Below are 15,969 nucleotides of genomic sequence, written 5' to 3' on the forward strand. Positions count from 1 at the left end.
GAAACTGTGATACTCTGTAATAAGTAAGAAAGGATAAAAAATATTTCCAGTCTCTCTGGGCAGTGCATTTTTTTAATTTCAAGTTTTATTTCAGCATTAAAAGAGCTTCAATTTGGCTGCCCAACATGACAGTGGCAAGGGCACACCGTATCTGAGAGGCAGAAGTTCAGAGACTATGCATCCACTGAGTAACCTAGTAGTTGACTCCCAGACTGGAGCTCCCAGATTAGAGAGGACTTCCTAGGACTTGGGGGGCACAAAATTCTAGCCTCACATTATTTCCCACCCTCTTGACTGTCTCCTGGGTTCAATAGTTACAGGAGGGGTTTGCAGCTCTCTGTTACTTCTAGCTGGGCCAGCGCTTCCTGCCAGTATTTCAAGCCTGACCAGGCACCACACACCAGTCCAGCATCTTATGCCTACTTAAGCATGGGACCACAAATCCAGTGGTGCTCAGCTCCTGCTTCCCTGAAGGCAGCCCACAAACCTCTAATCCAAGGTAGGTCCCACTGGTCCCTGAGCAGAGACTGACTGAACAGTGGGTGAGTACAGGTTCCTAGGGTGCAAGATGGTGGAGCCCAGCTGAATCTGACTACCAGGAAAATATCATCTGCCCAGCTAGAAACCCACTGCTCCAGAACGCCCCTGTTCCTCCAGTCTGTCCCTGACACCATAAAGAGGACTCTGGAATCCAGAGACATGCAGATCCAACACTTGGTACAGATCTTCTTGCCCTATTGTAGCAATCAGCAGGACCTAAAGGATCAAAAAAAGGCCCGAGAAGCCAGAAGTTTCCAGGAACAAACAGCCAACGGTAAGAACAACCAGATGTCCAAAAGGCCAGCTTAAGAATACAATCAACAAAATAACCAGGGCGTTATGGCTTCCCTGGAGGAGCTTTCCACCCCAAATCACAAGATATTTCAATGCAGTGGAAATACAGAAAAATGATCTTAACTCCCTACTTGTGAAGATATTTGAGGTATCTAAAGAGAAACAATTATATCCCTCAAAGAAATACAGGAAAATATAATAAAAAAGGTCAAGGAGCTGAAAATGGAAATAGAATAAAAAAAAACCAAACAAACAAAGAACCAAACAGAGAAAATCATGGAGATGGAAAAACGTAAAGAAGAGCCCAGGAACCACAGAGGTAGGCATCGCCAACACATTTCAGGAGATTGAGGCGATAATTTCAAGCACAGAAGACACAATAGGAGAAATCGACACACCAGTCAAAGAAAATATTAAATTGAAAAAAAATTCCTGACACATAGCGTTGAAGAAATCAAGGACAACGTGAGAAGAGAAAACCTAAGAATAACACTCCTAAGTATCAGAAAACCCAAGAGCTGGTTCTTTGACAAAATCAACAAGATTGGCAAACCCCACTAGGCAAACTAACTAAAAGACAGATGGAGAGTATCCTAAGAGGCAAAATCAGAAATGAAAAGGGGGACTTGACAGTAGACACTGAGGATATCCAAAGAATCATTAGGTTTTACTTCCAAAGCCTGTATTACACAAATTTGGAAAATCTAAAGGAAATGTGTAATTTTCTTAATACATATACCAACCAAAGTTAACTAAAGATTAGGCAAACAGTTTAAGCAGTCCTGTAACCCCTAATGAGAATGAAGCAATAATCAAACATCTCACAACAACAACAATAACAAAAGCCAAGGGACAAATGGTTTTAGGACAGAATTCTACCATATTTTCAAAGAAGGCCTACTCCCCAAACTATTCTACAGAATAGAAACAGAAGGAACATTGCCAAACTCTTCTCTGAGGCCACCGTCACCCTGATACCTAAACCACACAAAGGCTAAAGAAGAAAGAGGATTTTAGGCCAACTTCACTCATGAACATTGCTGCCAAAATACTCAATAAAATAATTGCAAGCTGAATGCAAGAACAGGTAGAATTTATCATCTACCGTGATCAAATAGGCTTCATCCCAGGGATGCAGGGATGGATCAACATATGAAAATCTTTCTATGTAATCTACCATGTAAACAAACTGAAAGGAAAAAAAATCCCATGATCATCTCATTAGATGCAGAAGCAGCCTTTGACAAGATTTAACATCCCTTCATTATGAACGTCTAGGAGAGAACAAGGCCCATATCTATACATAATAAAGGCTATATAGAGCAAGTCAATAGAGAACATCAAATTTAATGGAGAGAAACTCAAAACAATTTCACTGAAATCAGGGAAAAATCAAGGGTGCCCTCCCTTCCATATCTGTTCAATATAGTACTAGAAGTTCCAGCTAGAGGAATAAGACAGCTAAAGGAGATCAAGGGGATACAAATTGGAAAGGAAGAAGTCAAATTATTGCTGTTTGCAGATGATATAATAGTTACATAACCAACTCAAAAAGATTGCACCAGGAACTCCAGGTGATAAACACCTTCAGCAATGATGCTGGATACAAGATTAATTTTTTAAAAAAATCAGTCTGTATACAAATGACAATCAGTCTGAGAAAGAAATTAGGGAAACCACACCCTTCACAATAGCCACAGATAATATAAAGTATCTCAGTGTAACTTTATATAAGTGAGTCAAAGACATGTGTAATAAGATATTCAAGTCTCTGAAGAAAGAAATTGAAGAAGATATCAGAAGATGCAAGCATCTCCCATGCTCATTGATTGGTAAGGTTTACACAGTAAAAATGGCCATCTTGCCAAAAGAAATCCCCATAAAAATACCAATGCAACTTTTTATACAGACCTTGTTTAAACAATCCTAATCTTCATAGTGTAGGTTTTCCAATAAAAAGCTAGAACCAGGGATGAGCTACCCTTTTTTGGAGGGGTTTGTCAGTAGTGTCCCATAGAACCTTCAATTGTACAGGTCATTGCCACTGATCTTGTTTACTACCAAACTTGATTATTCCATCTTTTTTTTTGCAGAATACACCATGTATTCAAGTCATACCAGTGAGCAAGAAAGCTTGTATCTATTTAATAGCCTACGTTCCAGCATTCTTAAGAAAAAGAGAACATTTCAATGTCTATATATTGAATTTTTTGTACTTGCTGTTTTTTGTCTTTGATAATTTCATACATGAAAACAATAATCTTAGACCATATGCATCTATATTCAATCCAAACAGAGCTGAAAATGAAGGCATTTCCTCGTATTATATAAACTCATAATAAGCATTCGTTTTCTTCAGCATGATTCAAAGGCTAGTGACAAACTAGACCTTCCAGATAGCTGTTTCTCAACCATCTGATTGATTAAAAAAAAAAAAAGAACAGTACATGTTAGTTTTTAAAAGTTCATCTTGTCTTGTGTAAGAAGTTAGAAGAAGAATCTGGGATTGCCCAGATTTCATACTATTAAATACCTATACATGCTATCATAAGAGCAAAGTACTCCATTTTACCCAGGTGTTACTCATGAGAGCTACAGTAATGGCTGATTTGGTATTACAAGTCCACTGATGCAATACTTGCCTGTTATATGAGTAACATACTTTTGGTTTGGACTTCAGGGAGCTTCACAGACAAAATTAATTCATATAATAGCTCTTGGGGGTAACTACTGAGGCTATATTGGTTATAGGTAATAGGGAAGTACCTATAACTGTAATCTGGTATGGATATAGTATTAAATTCCATTGCAATGTCTTTCTGTTACATTGATAGATTAGTGCATCTCTCAACTGTCATCAGAGATGCCTCCTTTGATACTTGATTGAGATGAATAGAGATTGATATTACTAGTAAACAGGTATAGAATAAGAGACTACGAATTTTCAGTCCTCAATGGGACCTCCACATCATACACTTTAACCAAGGTGTCAGTAATCATTAGGGAAGTAGAGTGGAGAGATTGTGAGAGTCAGAGGTGACAGATCATAACATTAAAACAATGTCTTTGGGCTGTTTTCAAGGAATTCACAGTGGTAACAACAGTATAAGACCAACGTAAAACCAGTCATGATAAAATTCATCAGTGGAGGGAAAATAGGGTCATGAATTCTGCCTCTAGGTGAATAACTATTGGCAGCTTATGGATACTTTGAGAAGCATGGTAGTTTTCAGTGATGCAGACCCCGAGAGTCTACCTACTCTCAATAGAAGGATCTCATATGAACATCAAACAAGTAGTGCTGAGTGGAGTCAGTGAATTAAAAACCTGAAAAAGAAAAAGCAATGAACTTGGGAAAGAGAAGTGGTAGGGAGGGTGGAGAGGAATTGGAGGGGAAGACATCATGGATGAACCTCATCAAAACACGTTGTGAAACGTTTTTAAATAATAGAACAAAACAACACAAAATTGCACACGTCTAATAAGACAGTGTGATCACCATTGAACTAATTTGTAAGAACCATAGCAACACAGCCTGAACTCCTGGGAAAAGATCTGGTAAACATAAGTCTTTCCATTTTTAATCAGGTGCTTAAGGTTACAAACTCATAACCGCCCCCCTTGGGTCATTGCCAGGTGGCTCTTGTGACATTAGTAGATGCTATTTACCACCACCAGAAAACATGATACAGAACTACATGATACAGAAGTACAGATTTCCAGAACTTGTAGTGTATGGGACTCTGGATTTCCCAGCTGAAAATTAACTTCAATCATGAGCAAAGGACACACCTAATGACAGAAAGTGATTGTTTTTCTGGGCTATGCATCTTCACAGCTCATCCACGCCTTTCATACTTGCCCCTCGGTGGGAATACAGAAGAATCAATAAGGCCATTTGTGAGGTCTCCATATAAAAAATAAATATTGAATTGGGTGCATGATTTTATTCTTACCAAATTACCTCTGAGCACCACTTTAATGTGCCTTGCTTATTCTCTTTTGAGCTGGTAACTGAGCCTGAAGTGGGAGGTAGAAGCAGAATAGAGATGCTACAGGTATAATAATGTAACTCTTTCCCTGAATATTATACTCAAAGAAATGCCTTTCATATATTCATGATTATTTTTCTACCTGGACTACTGCGAAATGTAGAAAACAAAGGCACTGTGAAAGCAAGCTAAATGTATCATTCTATTATGATTCTTAATCTTATTTAAGTGTGGTAGGTTGAAGAGGGCTGGGATTTCATTTTAATGTTTCAATTATTGCTGTTCTTACAGAGGTGACCAGAGAAGTAATGGCCTTAGGCAATGAATGACTCCAGCACAGTGAAGGAGTTTATCCTGCTAGGCTTGACACAGCAGCCAGAGCTCCAGCTGCCTCTCTGTGCTGGAGCTTCTTCTCAATAAAAGATCCTCAGGAGGAATCTCCAGACTGGATCTCAATCTGTACTATAGAGCAATAGTAATTAAAACAGTATGGTACTGGCACAGCAATAGGCTGGTTGATCAATGGAATCAAATTGAAGACCCAGATACGAATCCACATATCTATAGTCACCTGATTTTTGACAAAGAAGCCAAATCTATTCAATGAAAAAAGGATAACATCTTCAACAAATAGTGCTGGTCTAACTGGATTTCCACATGTAGAAAAATGCAATTAGACTCATATTTGTCACCATGCACAAAACTCAAGTCCAAGTGGATTGAAGACCTCAACATAAAAACAGAGACACTAAATCGGTTAGAAGAAAGAGTCGGGAAGAGCCTGGAACACATTGACACAGGAAACCAATTCCTGAACAGAATACCAACAGTCCAGGCCTTAAGGTCAACAATTAATAAATGCGACCTCGTGAGGCTGAGAAGCTTCTGTAAGGCAGGAGACACTGACAACAGAACAAAGTGACAGCCTACAGACTGAGAAAAGATCTTTACCAACCCTACACCTGACAAAGGTCTAATATCCAAACTATGTAAAGAACTCAAGAAATTAAAAACCACCAAACCAAATAACCCAATTGAGAGCCCAATGGGGCTCAGAGCTAAACAGACTTCCCAACAGAGGAATATCAAATGGCTGAGAAACTCTTAAAGAAATGCTCAAAGTCTTTAGTCATCAGAGAAATGCAAATCAAAGCGACTCTGAGATTCCATTTTACACCCATCAGAATGGATAGTATAAAAAACTCAAGTGACACCACATGCTGGCAAGGATGTGGAGAAAGAGGAACACTCCTTCATTGCTGGTGGGAATGCAAACTAGTACAACCACTTTGGAAATCTATCTGGTGCTATCTCAGAAAACTGGGAGTAGGGCTTCCTCAAGACCCAGCTATTCCACTCCTTGGAATATACAAGTTTAAGTTTACTTATACATTCATTGCAAAACAATAATGTTTGAGACATCTAGATAATCACAAATCATAAAAGCTAGGTCATAAGAAATTAAACACCACCAAACCAAATAACCCAATTGAGAAATGGGGCTTGGAACTAAACAGGGAATTCTCAACAGAGGAATATCAAATGGCTGAGAAACACTTAAAGAAATGCTCAACCTCCTTAGTCATCAGGGAAATGCAAATCAAAACAACTCTGAGATTCCATCTTACACCCATCAGAATGGCTAAGATCAAAAATTCAAGCGACACCACATGCTGGTAAGGATGTGGGGAGAGAGGAACACTCCTTCATTGCTGGTGGGAATGCAAACTAGTACAGCCACTTTGGAAATCTATCTGGTGCTATCTCAGAAAACTGGGAATAGGGCATCCTCAAGACCCAGCTATTCCACTCCTTGGAATATACCCAGAAGATGCTCCAGCACACAACAAGAAAATTTGCTCAACCATGTTCATAGCAGCCTCATTCATAATAGCCAGAACATGGAAACAGCCTACGTGTCCCTCAGTAGAAGAATAGATAAAGAAACTGTGGTACATATACACTATGGAATACTACTCAGCTATTAAAAACAAGGAATTCCAGAAATTTGTGGATAAATGGATTGAGCTAGAAATGATCATAATGAGTGAGTTAACCCAGAAACAGAAAGACTCAAATGGTATATACTCACTTATATCTGCATACTAGCCCAAGGAGCATGTCCCACGAAAGCCTTCACTTACCAGGAAACTGGGACAGAGGGGAGGACACCCTATTGGGACTCTAGATGAGAGAAGCATGGGAGAATAGCAAAGTAGAATGATCCAGAGGGTTCTAGAAACCTACAAGTAGAACATTAGGATAGGCAGATTTGGGCCCAGGGGTCCCACTCAAACTAAGGCACCAGCCAAGGACAATACAAGTGGTAAACTTTAAACCCTACCCAGATCTAGCCAACGGTCAGAACATTCTCCACAGTTGAGTGAAGAGTGGAATATGACTTTCTCATGTACTCTGGTGCCTCACATTTGTCCATGTCCCCTGGAGGGGGAGACCTGGTGACACTCAGAGGAAGGACAGCAGGTTACCAAGAAGAGACTTGATACCCTATGAGCATATACAGGGGGAGGTAATCCCCCTCAGGAACAGTCATAGGGGAGGGGAATAAGGGGAAAATGGGAGGGAGGGAAGAATGGGAGAATACAAGGGATGGGATAACCATTGAGATGTAACAAGAATAAATTAATAATAAAAAATAAAAAAAAAGAAATGGTGAGGAAGAGTCTTGAACTCATTGGCACAGGAGACAATGTTCTGAACAGGAGACCAACAGCTCAGGCTCTAGGATCAACAATTAATAAATAAGACCTCATAAAACTGAAACGCTTCTGTAACGGAAAGGATACTGTCAACAGAACAAAACAAAAGCCTACAGATTGGGAAAATCTTTACCATCCCTATATCCAGCATAGGGCTAATATCCAAAATATATAAAGAACTGAAGAAATTAAACACCACCAAACCAAATAATCAAATTAGAAAATGGTACGCAGAACTTAACAGAGAATCCTTAACAGAGGAATATTGAATGGCTGAGAAACACTTAAAGAAATGTTAAATGTCATGAAGGAAATGCATTTAAAGCAACTTTGAGATTCCATCTTCCATCCATCAGTAGGGCTAAGATCAAAAACTTAACTGACAATGAAGGGACTTGACCCCAGAGAACCCAGGGACCCCCAAACCCCCCAAAGATCCCAGTTGCTTGACTAGACCAACTCCATGACAGGCTTAGGGTTTTCATTTTGCCTAACTAGGCCAAGTTTCTAACAATTCCTGAGACAAACCACGAGTTATGGACAGCTTGTGGGCAGCTCATGGGCAGCTAATCAGCTTATAGAACAAACTGACTAGATACCGTGTTTTTATTACTTCGTGGCCTTGGTAAAGAACACAGCTGGCCCCATCCAATCAAATTAAAGGCCAACTCCTGAGTAAGAGCCAAAACTTCAGTGACTCAAAAATCCCCAATAACCAAATAAACAGCCAGTCCTAAATCCCCTCCTACAGTCTGACTCAATTCTGTCGTCAAAGATCCCTCCAACTGTCTATAAATTGAGCCTGTGTGCTCATTTCAGAGTTGCCCTCCAGGGGAGAGAGGTGATCCTAGCATGCTAGAATAAGAACAGTCTTTGTTTTTGCATACTGCCTTGCGGTTGTTCTTCAGTAGGTCAGCCAAACCCTAACATTAGGACATGCAGGCGAGGATGTGGGGAAAGGGGAACATTCCTCCATTGCTGGTGGGAGTACAAACATGTCCAACCACTTTGAAAATCAATCAGGTACTTTCACAGAATATTGGAAATAGTTCTACCTCAAGACCCAGCCATACCACTACTAGGCGTATACCTGAAAGATGTACTACCATGAAACAAGGACATTTGCTCAACTATGTTCACGGAAGCTTTATTCATAATAGCCAGAATCAGGAAATAACCTACATGTCCCTCAACTGAAGAATGAATGAAGAAAATGTGGTATATTTATACAATAGACTACGACTCAGCTATTAAAAACAAGGAAATCTTGACAATTTTCAGGCAAATGGAAGGAACTAGAAAAGATCATACTGGATGAGGCAACTTGGACCCAGAAAGACAGGCATGGTATACACTCCCTCATAAGCTGGGATTAGCCACATATTACAGGCAACTCTTAATAAGAAAAATATTTAATTGTATTGACGTATACTTTCAGAGTTTCAGTCTATTACCATCATTGTGGGGAGCATGGTAACATCCAAGCAGGCATGGTGCTGGAGGAGCCACGAATTCTACAACTTGATCTGAAGGCAGCAAGGAGTGGACTGGCATTCCACTGGGTAGAGGCTGAGCATAGGAGGCCTCAAAGCCTGACTACACAGTGATGTACTTCCTCCAGACAAGGCCACACCTCCTCCTATAAGGCCACATTCCAGAAGCGCCACTCCCTGTGAGCTAAGCTTTCAAACATATGAGTCTGGGGGGGGAGCAGTGCAAACCTATTCAAACTACCACAATTTATGAAAGAAATTTAAAAGGAGTGACCATATAGAGAGGGAGATATTGCTTCAAATATACATTTTATGCCCTCAACTAAAGCCTCTAGGTGGAGAAATGGCTTACATCTTTTAGCTTGTTGGTCAAAAGGGTACCATAGACTGCTCCACCCCCCAAGCATTATATGCTATTGCCGGGGCTGTTGGAGTCCCCCCACAACCTGATATGAAGATCTTGTTGCTACAGCATTTATGTCAATGAACATGGAGTAACTCAGCCGGTACCTGGCTAGCTGCTTCACTACTATTGATTACCATCATAGTGCAGGAAGGTACTTTGTATGCTACGGGGGAGATAAATAAACAAAAATGAAATAAAAACAAAGCTAATCAAACAAAGAAAAAATTTAACATTTTATATGGAACATATTTTAATGAATCACTAAAGTCCTGATCACTTTGGGACTCCAAGGAATGTACGTCCTGTAGGGCACATTTCAAGTTTGCCCTGAGGAATTTTTGGTCCCTTAATAATTTTTGACATTCCAGAATAATTGAGATTCAAATTTGGCAGTTGCTGTATTTTTTTCTTAAATAGAAAAATCTGCAATTGGTAATATCCTTTTTTTCTTATTTCTGCTATTTATTTACATTTTTCATAGACTTCACCAGTCCTGTGCTTTCTTATCTAGAGCAATGAGCAGTGATTCTTCTCATACTCTGACACTTGTTTCTGGATTTATTTATCCTCTCTGGTATATTCTCCCACTTCAATCTGGCAATTTCATGCACAGTTGATTAAGATTAAAGGTAAAAATCTGACCAAACTTTCACTTCTGCTTGTGGCAACACCACAACTTACTCACCACTTAGAACAGTGTCTTGAAGGTGTTCTCTGCTGTTGTTTTCTTATATCTTTTTTTAGTATGAGAAATCTTAGTGAACACAGCTTACAATGTCTCTTTTATTTGTTCATTTAATTACTTGGTTTAGCATGGCTTCTCACAGCATTACTCTTAATTCATGGACTTTCCTTCCTCTCCCTCATTGTTCTTCTTGTTTGCTACTTTCCTCCTTACTTCCTGCCTCTAACCTTGTGTTCTGTTCCCACTCATGCCTGTTTTAATTGTTGCTGCTCACAGTACTTCCCTCTGTAGTGCTAGTCATTTCCTCCAGTGCTTCCTGGTCATATTGATATTTCTAAATACTATAGATATTTTCATTTTGTTCCACAAAAGACTACACGATTTTAATGGTTCCCAATGACATCCTGATAGAATGGCGACCTTGTTTTTTTGGCATTTCAGACTTTATTATTCTGCACTGTTTTCTCTGATTTTCGTCTATGCTACAGGTATATGGGGAAACAAATTGGGTACTCCCAGAAATTCAGAAAACCAGTGTCACAATCAGGGATGGAGCTATAAGTTTTTTTTCCTCTGAGCTTAGTAACTCTCATTTGGGGTTCACTTTATTGGCCTGGGACCTACCTGGGCCTGTACTTGCTTTATGGATGTCATCACTATACAGTCTTGCCTATAAATAAAAGCATTGGCATTCTTTAAGTTTTTGCCCATGAGACAAATATTCTGTGTAGTAAAAAGCATCCATTTTCAGAAACTGTGAATGGATGCTCATTTATTCATTCTTTTATACATATTTTAGAGCACCCCTAGCTATATCAGCTTTAATTATTTTAAGTTCTTCAGACGTTTCTGAAGAAAACGGCCAAAATTTCTTTGACTTTATGGGATTAGATTAAGAAGTACGTGTGATCTGTATGCATGAAAACATTAAAGAAGCACATAGGATTTCACCTAGTGATCAAAACTGTAGAGAATCCAATGTACTTGGGAAAGGTTTTCATGCTATTTTATTTGGAGAGTGTCCAACGTGACAGTAATAAGATGTGTGTAACACTGGAGCCCAGGTGATGTGAAGGAAGAATGGGGGAAAATGGAGCAGGAGGAGTGCATATGGGGGGGGGCAGGCAGGAGATGGGAGGTCAGACTAGAACAAGAGCTTGAAGAGGGATAACTAACACCAGAGACCTTTGAGAATGTCGTGTCATGTGTAAACTTACCACAAGCTCCCTAAAATACACTCCTGTATATAAAGAGTTTACATGCAGTGGCCTTATAATAGGGAGAGAGTGTTCCTCGTAGACACCAGAGGCTAACAGGTAAAACCCAGAACCAGTTTGGGGCTATCTCTTTTGCAGTTGTTTGCCAGTAGTGTCCCACAGAACTTTCAGTATTACAGGAAGCCACAGCTCTCAGTTAGCCACAAATGAATGATGAGACCCCATTACAGGAGACACCACATAGTTAAGGCTTAACATAGAGAAACATGTCCTTGTATATACCTAGAGCTGGCTTCCGTATTCTCTAGATCTTTTGAACATTTTTCTATGTCAACCTGCTTCTCGTACTTGCTTTTTAAGAAATTATTTGGTTGTTTTATGCATGAAAATAATGGACTTAGATTACATCTATATACCCACATTTCCAAACTCCGAACTGCTAACTGTAATATAAGGCCTGAAACGCAGTTATGAAAATTCTACTTGCATTATATAAACTCATAGTAAGAACTAATTCCCTTCAGCCTGAGTCAAAGGCTGGTGAGAATCAAATAATTCCAAGTAGCTGTTTCTCAACCATTTTGTGTAGTTAAAGAGCTAGTAGTTCATATCATTACTTGAAACCTGTTCATGTCTTGTATAAAAAGTTGGGAGATGAATCTGATATTATCCAACTTTTATAGTGCTGAAAATCTACATATGCTATCAAAGGAGGAGAATGATAATCAATTTTACCCAAGTGAGAATCATGACAGTTATCATGTCATGAAAGGACATACTCAATAGTGATACATTTGAATAAATGTTGTTGGAGTAACCGAACATTTTTTGATTAGATTTTGTGCATGCTCCAGAGACAATACTCATTCCTAACATGGTTCTTTGGTCCTGAGACTAGATAGGGCGCCAGTGCTAGGGAAGAATCCCGTGACTGTTTCTCTGTCCTAGATACAGCATTAAACTAACTTCTAATGACTTTCCATTATATCCATAGATTAGCACATCTCTAAAACCTTCAGCAGAGACCCCTCTTTTAGCAGCAAATGGTGATTAACAGTGCTATTTACAGCTGGTCAAAGGTAGAGCATTAGAGAGACTGTGAGTGCTCAGTTCTAAATGGGAGCTCCACATCCTACCCCATCTCTCAAGTCTCTGACATCATAAGAGAAGTAGAGCTGGAGAGACTGTAAGAGCCAGAGGTGATACACGACTACATTAAAGCAATGTTTTCAGGACTTAACTTGTTCCCTGCTGAAATGAACTCACAATGATTGCAACTGTGTGCATGGAAGCTGTGTAAGATCAAGCCTGCCAAAATCCGTGCAGGGAGGGAGAATAGTGTCAGGAATTTCTACTTCTAGCTGAGGATCTCTGTGTAGTGAATGGTTACTGGCATAAACATAATGTACTTTTTCAAGGCTGCATCCCATGAGAGGCTACACTAAGTATATGGCCCTGCACTAATATACATACTGGCAGTGTCGAGCAGATTCAGTGGAAAAAGAAACACACACACACACACACACACACACACACACACACACACACACACACACAAAAGGGGAGAGAGAGAGAGAGAAAGAGAGAGAGAGAGAGAGAGAGAGAGAGAGAGAGAGAGAGAGAGAGAGAGAGGTGTGTGGGTGGGGAGAACAGATGAAGCTGAGAGGAAATAGTGTCAGGATGATGGAGGAATAATTGTAGGGACAGAATCAGGGATGAATTTGATCAAATGCCTTGTATATGTGTATAATATTTTCAAAAAATTACAACAAAATAAAAGTATATATCTTCAATAAACCTGTGTTATGACCACTGGGCTAGTTTGTAAGTACCATAGCTACAAAGCTCGATCTCTGGGGGTAAATAACTAGAAACCATAAGCTTTTAACTTCTTGCTCAGGCCCCTAAGGTTACAAACTCACAAAACTCTCTAGAGTATTCGCAGGTGGCTCTTGTGACATCAGTAGATGCTATTTACCGATCTCAGTGAGAGAGAAGGCATTCTGCGGAAAGTTTCCACTGTAAATCATGTTTCAGAGCTCATGGTTTCCCAGATCCCAGAAGAATGACCAGTCCAAAACTCATTTCTCTCAGCACAAAAAAGCCAAACTTAGAAAGAACAGAAAAGATTTTTGACTGGGTTATGTACCTTTACAGCTCATCCATGCCCTTTGTACTTATCCCTGTGTGAGAATACAGAAGAATCAGTAAGGCCATTTGTAAGGCTGTATACAAAAGTAAGTATTGATTGGATGCATGATCATTTATCCCCCATATTACATCTGACCAACCCAGTGAGCCTTTGATGTCGCTGCCTGTTATCTTTTGAGATTACCACTGAGCCTAAAGTAGAAGCTGCATTGTCAAGGTAGAAGGAGAACTGAGATACCACAGAGAAAATAATGGCCAGTGGTTTCATGAATATTATACCCAAAGAAATGCCTTCCGTATATTTATAGTTATTGCTGTACTTCACTTTAATAAAATGCAGAAAACAAAGGCACAGGGAAGTGTGGGCATGAATTTATCATTCTATTCTCGTTCTTAATCTCATTTATATGTGGTAGGCTGACGAGGGCTGATGTTACCTTTTAAGGTTTCAATTTTTGCTGTTCTTACAGAGGTGACCAGAGGAGGAATGGCCATAGGCAATGACTCCAGCACAGTGAAGGAGTTTATCCTGCTGGGCTTGACACAGCAGCCAGAGCTCCAGCTGCCTCTCTTCTTCCTCTTCTTGGGAATCTATGTGGTCTCCATGGTGGGGAACCTGGGCTTGATTGTTCTGATCGTCTTGAACCCTCACCTGCACACCCCCATGTACTACTTCCTCTTCAACCTTTCCTTCACAGACCTCTGCTACTCCTCTGTCATAACCCCCAAAATGCTGGTGAGTTTTGTGAAGCAGAACATCATCTCTCATGCTGAGTGCATGACTCAGCTCTTTTTCTTCTGCTTCTTTGTTATTGGTGAATGCTACATTTTGACAGCCACGGCCTATGACAGATATGCTGCCATCTGTAAGCCCCTGCTTTACCAGGTCACTATGTCCCATCATGTCTGCCTCTTGATGACAGTGGGTGTGTATGTGATGGGGTTTGTGGGTGGCATGGCCCACATAGTTTGCATGCTGAGGCTCACCTTCTGTGATGGCAACATCATCAATCACTACATGTGTGACATACCTCCACTCCTGAAGCTCTCCTGCACAAGCACCTATATCAATGAGCTGGCTGTTTATATTGTTGTGGGTGTCAATGTAACAGTACCCTGCCTGACTATCTTTATTTCTTACACCTTGATCCTTTCCAATGTCCTCAGCATCCGTTCTGCAGAAGGTAGGTCAAAAGCCTTCAGTACCTGTGGCTCTCATGTTATAGCTGTTTCTTTTTTCTTTGGAGCTGTAGCCTTCATGTATCTCAAGCCATCTAGTGCATCTGGGGAGGAAGACAAAGTATCAACCATTTTTTATACCATTATGGGCCCAATGTTGAATCCTTTTATCTACAGTATAAGGAACAAAGATGTCCATGTTGCACTAAGAAAAACTTTGAAGAAAAGGATGTTTAGTTAAGTAGAATCTGTATTTGTTGTGGATGTAACTCTTAGGGCATGTGGGGGTCACTACTAGCAAGAAGACTGTCTGGAGAAGTGGCATTTTCTTATGTTTATGACGTTCTTCATTTGGTCCACAGTTTTGTAAAATAACAATGACAGGAACTAAAATAACATCAAAACACTATGATAAAAATTATGTAGAATCAAATTGTTTACCATCCATATTAAATTAATAATCAAGGAAAATTCAGACAGTGAAGGATTTTAATCCATCGTTTTAGCTAGAGAGAATAGTTTATATGTAACTTCCCCAATAATAGTTTTTTTTTCAGTGCTAAAAACTGAAGAAACACATTTATGAAGCCTTCTGCCAGTATGGTTCTTCTAGCCTTAGAAAGAATGAAGATGTAAGTACAAGATACTCCGTAACATTATACTCAGAAATGGAAAGCTCTACCACTGACCTACATCATAAACACCAGTGTAACTAGGGTACAATTATGAGTTGTGTATGGCTTTGCAGCTGATATAGTGACTTCAGTAGTCTTAGAGACAGTGTCTCACTAATTCAGGTAGTAACTCTCTGTGATAATTTATAGGAGATTTCATTTTAAAGGTTTCTTGTGTCTCAAAATGCTGAAGTAAGGAGGGGCAATGAATGCCCTTTTCACTCTTTGTCTTAAAGCAGTTTGGTAAAGAGAAATTGATGAGTCTGTCATTAGTCCAGTGCTCAGAAATGCAATGTAGATCATTCAGGATAAAGGGAACCTGCAGTAGGTTTTCTGCTTTTGGACTTGAAGGCAGGCATATGAATACAAGGATCTGCTGTGTCTTCATTGGAAAGAATTTGGCTAATATTATGTTTTAAGTTTAAAATACTGTGATTAAGAGAGCTATGAAACAAAATTGCCTGTAGCTTGGAAGCCCCTCTGGCCCAAGGATAAGTGGAAAATTAAGGAATGTTAAGGGAACTTTTTGTATAATTATAAGGAAACTGTTGTTTATCACAGGAATGGTCATACTGTGAACCACTGCTTCTGCTCCTGTAAACAAGGCTTCTTTTTGCT

General features: G+C 39.7%; 1 protein-coding gene across 1 annotated transcript; it reads left to right on the forward strand.

Annotated features, from left to right (window-relative positions):
- Positions 1 to 13,985: 13,985 nt before the first annotated feature.
- Positions 13,986 to 14,918, forward strand: LOC311598284 (olfactory receptor 8B8-like; the record flags this gene model as incomplete). Its single annotated transcript, XM_084783319.1, has 1 exon — positions 13,986 to 14,918. One exon carries the CDS (start codon positions 13,986 to 13,988, stop codon positions 14,916 to 14,918), a length of 933 nt encoding a protein of 310 aa, XP_084639445.1.
- Between the last annotated feature and the right edge of the window lie 1,051 nt (positions 14,919 to 15,969).

Source organism: Acomys minous (assembly GCF_964271855.1).
Source record: "Acomys minous genome assembly, chromosome: 5".
Lineage (NCBI taxonomy): Eukaryota > Metazoa > Chordata > Mammalia > Rodentia > Muridae > Acomys > Acomys minous.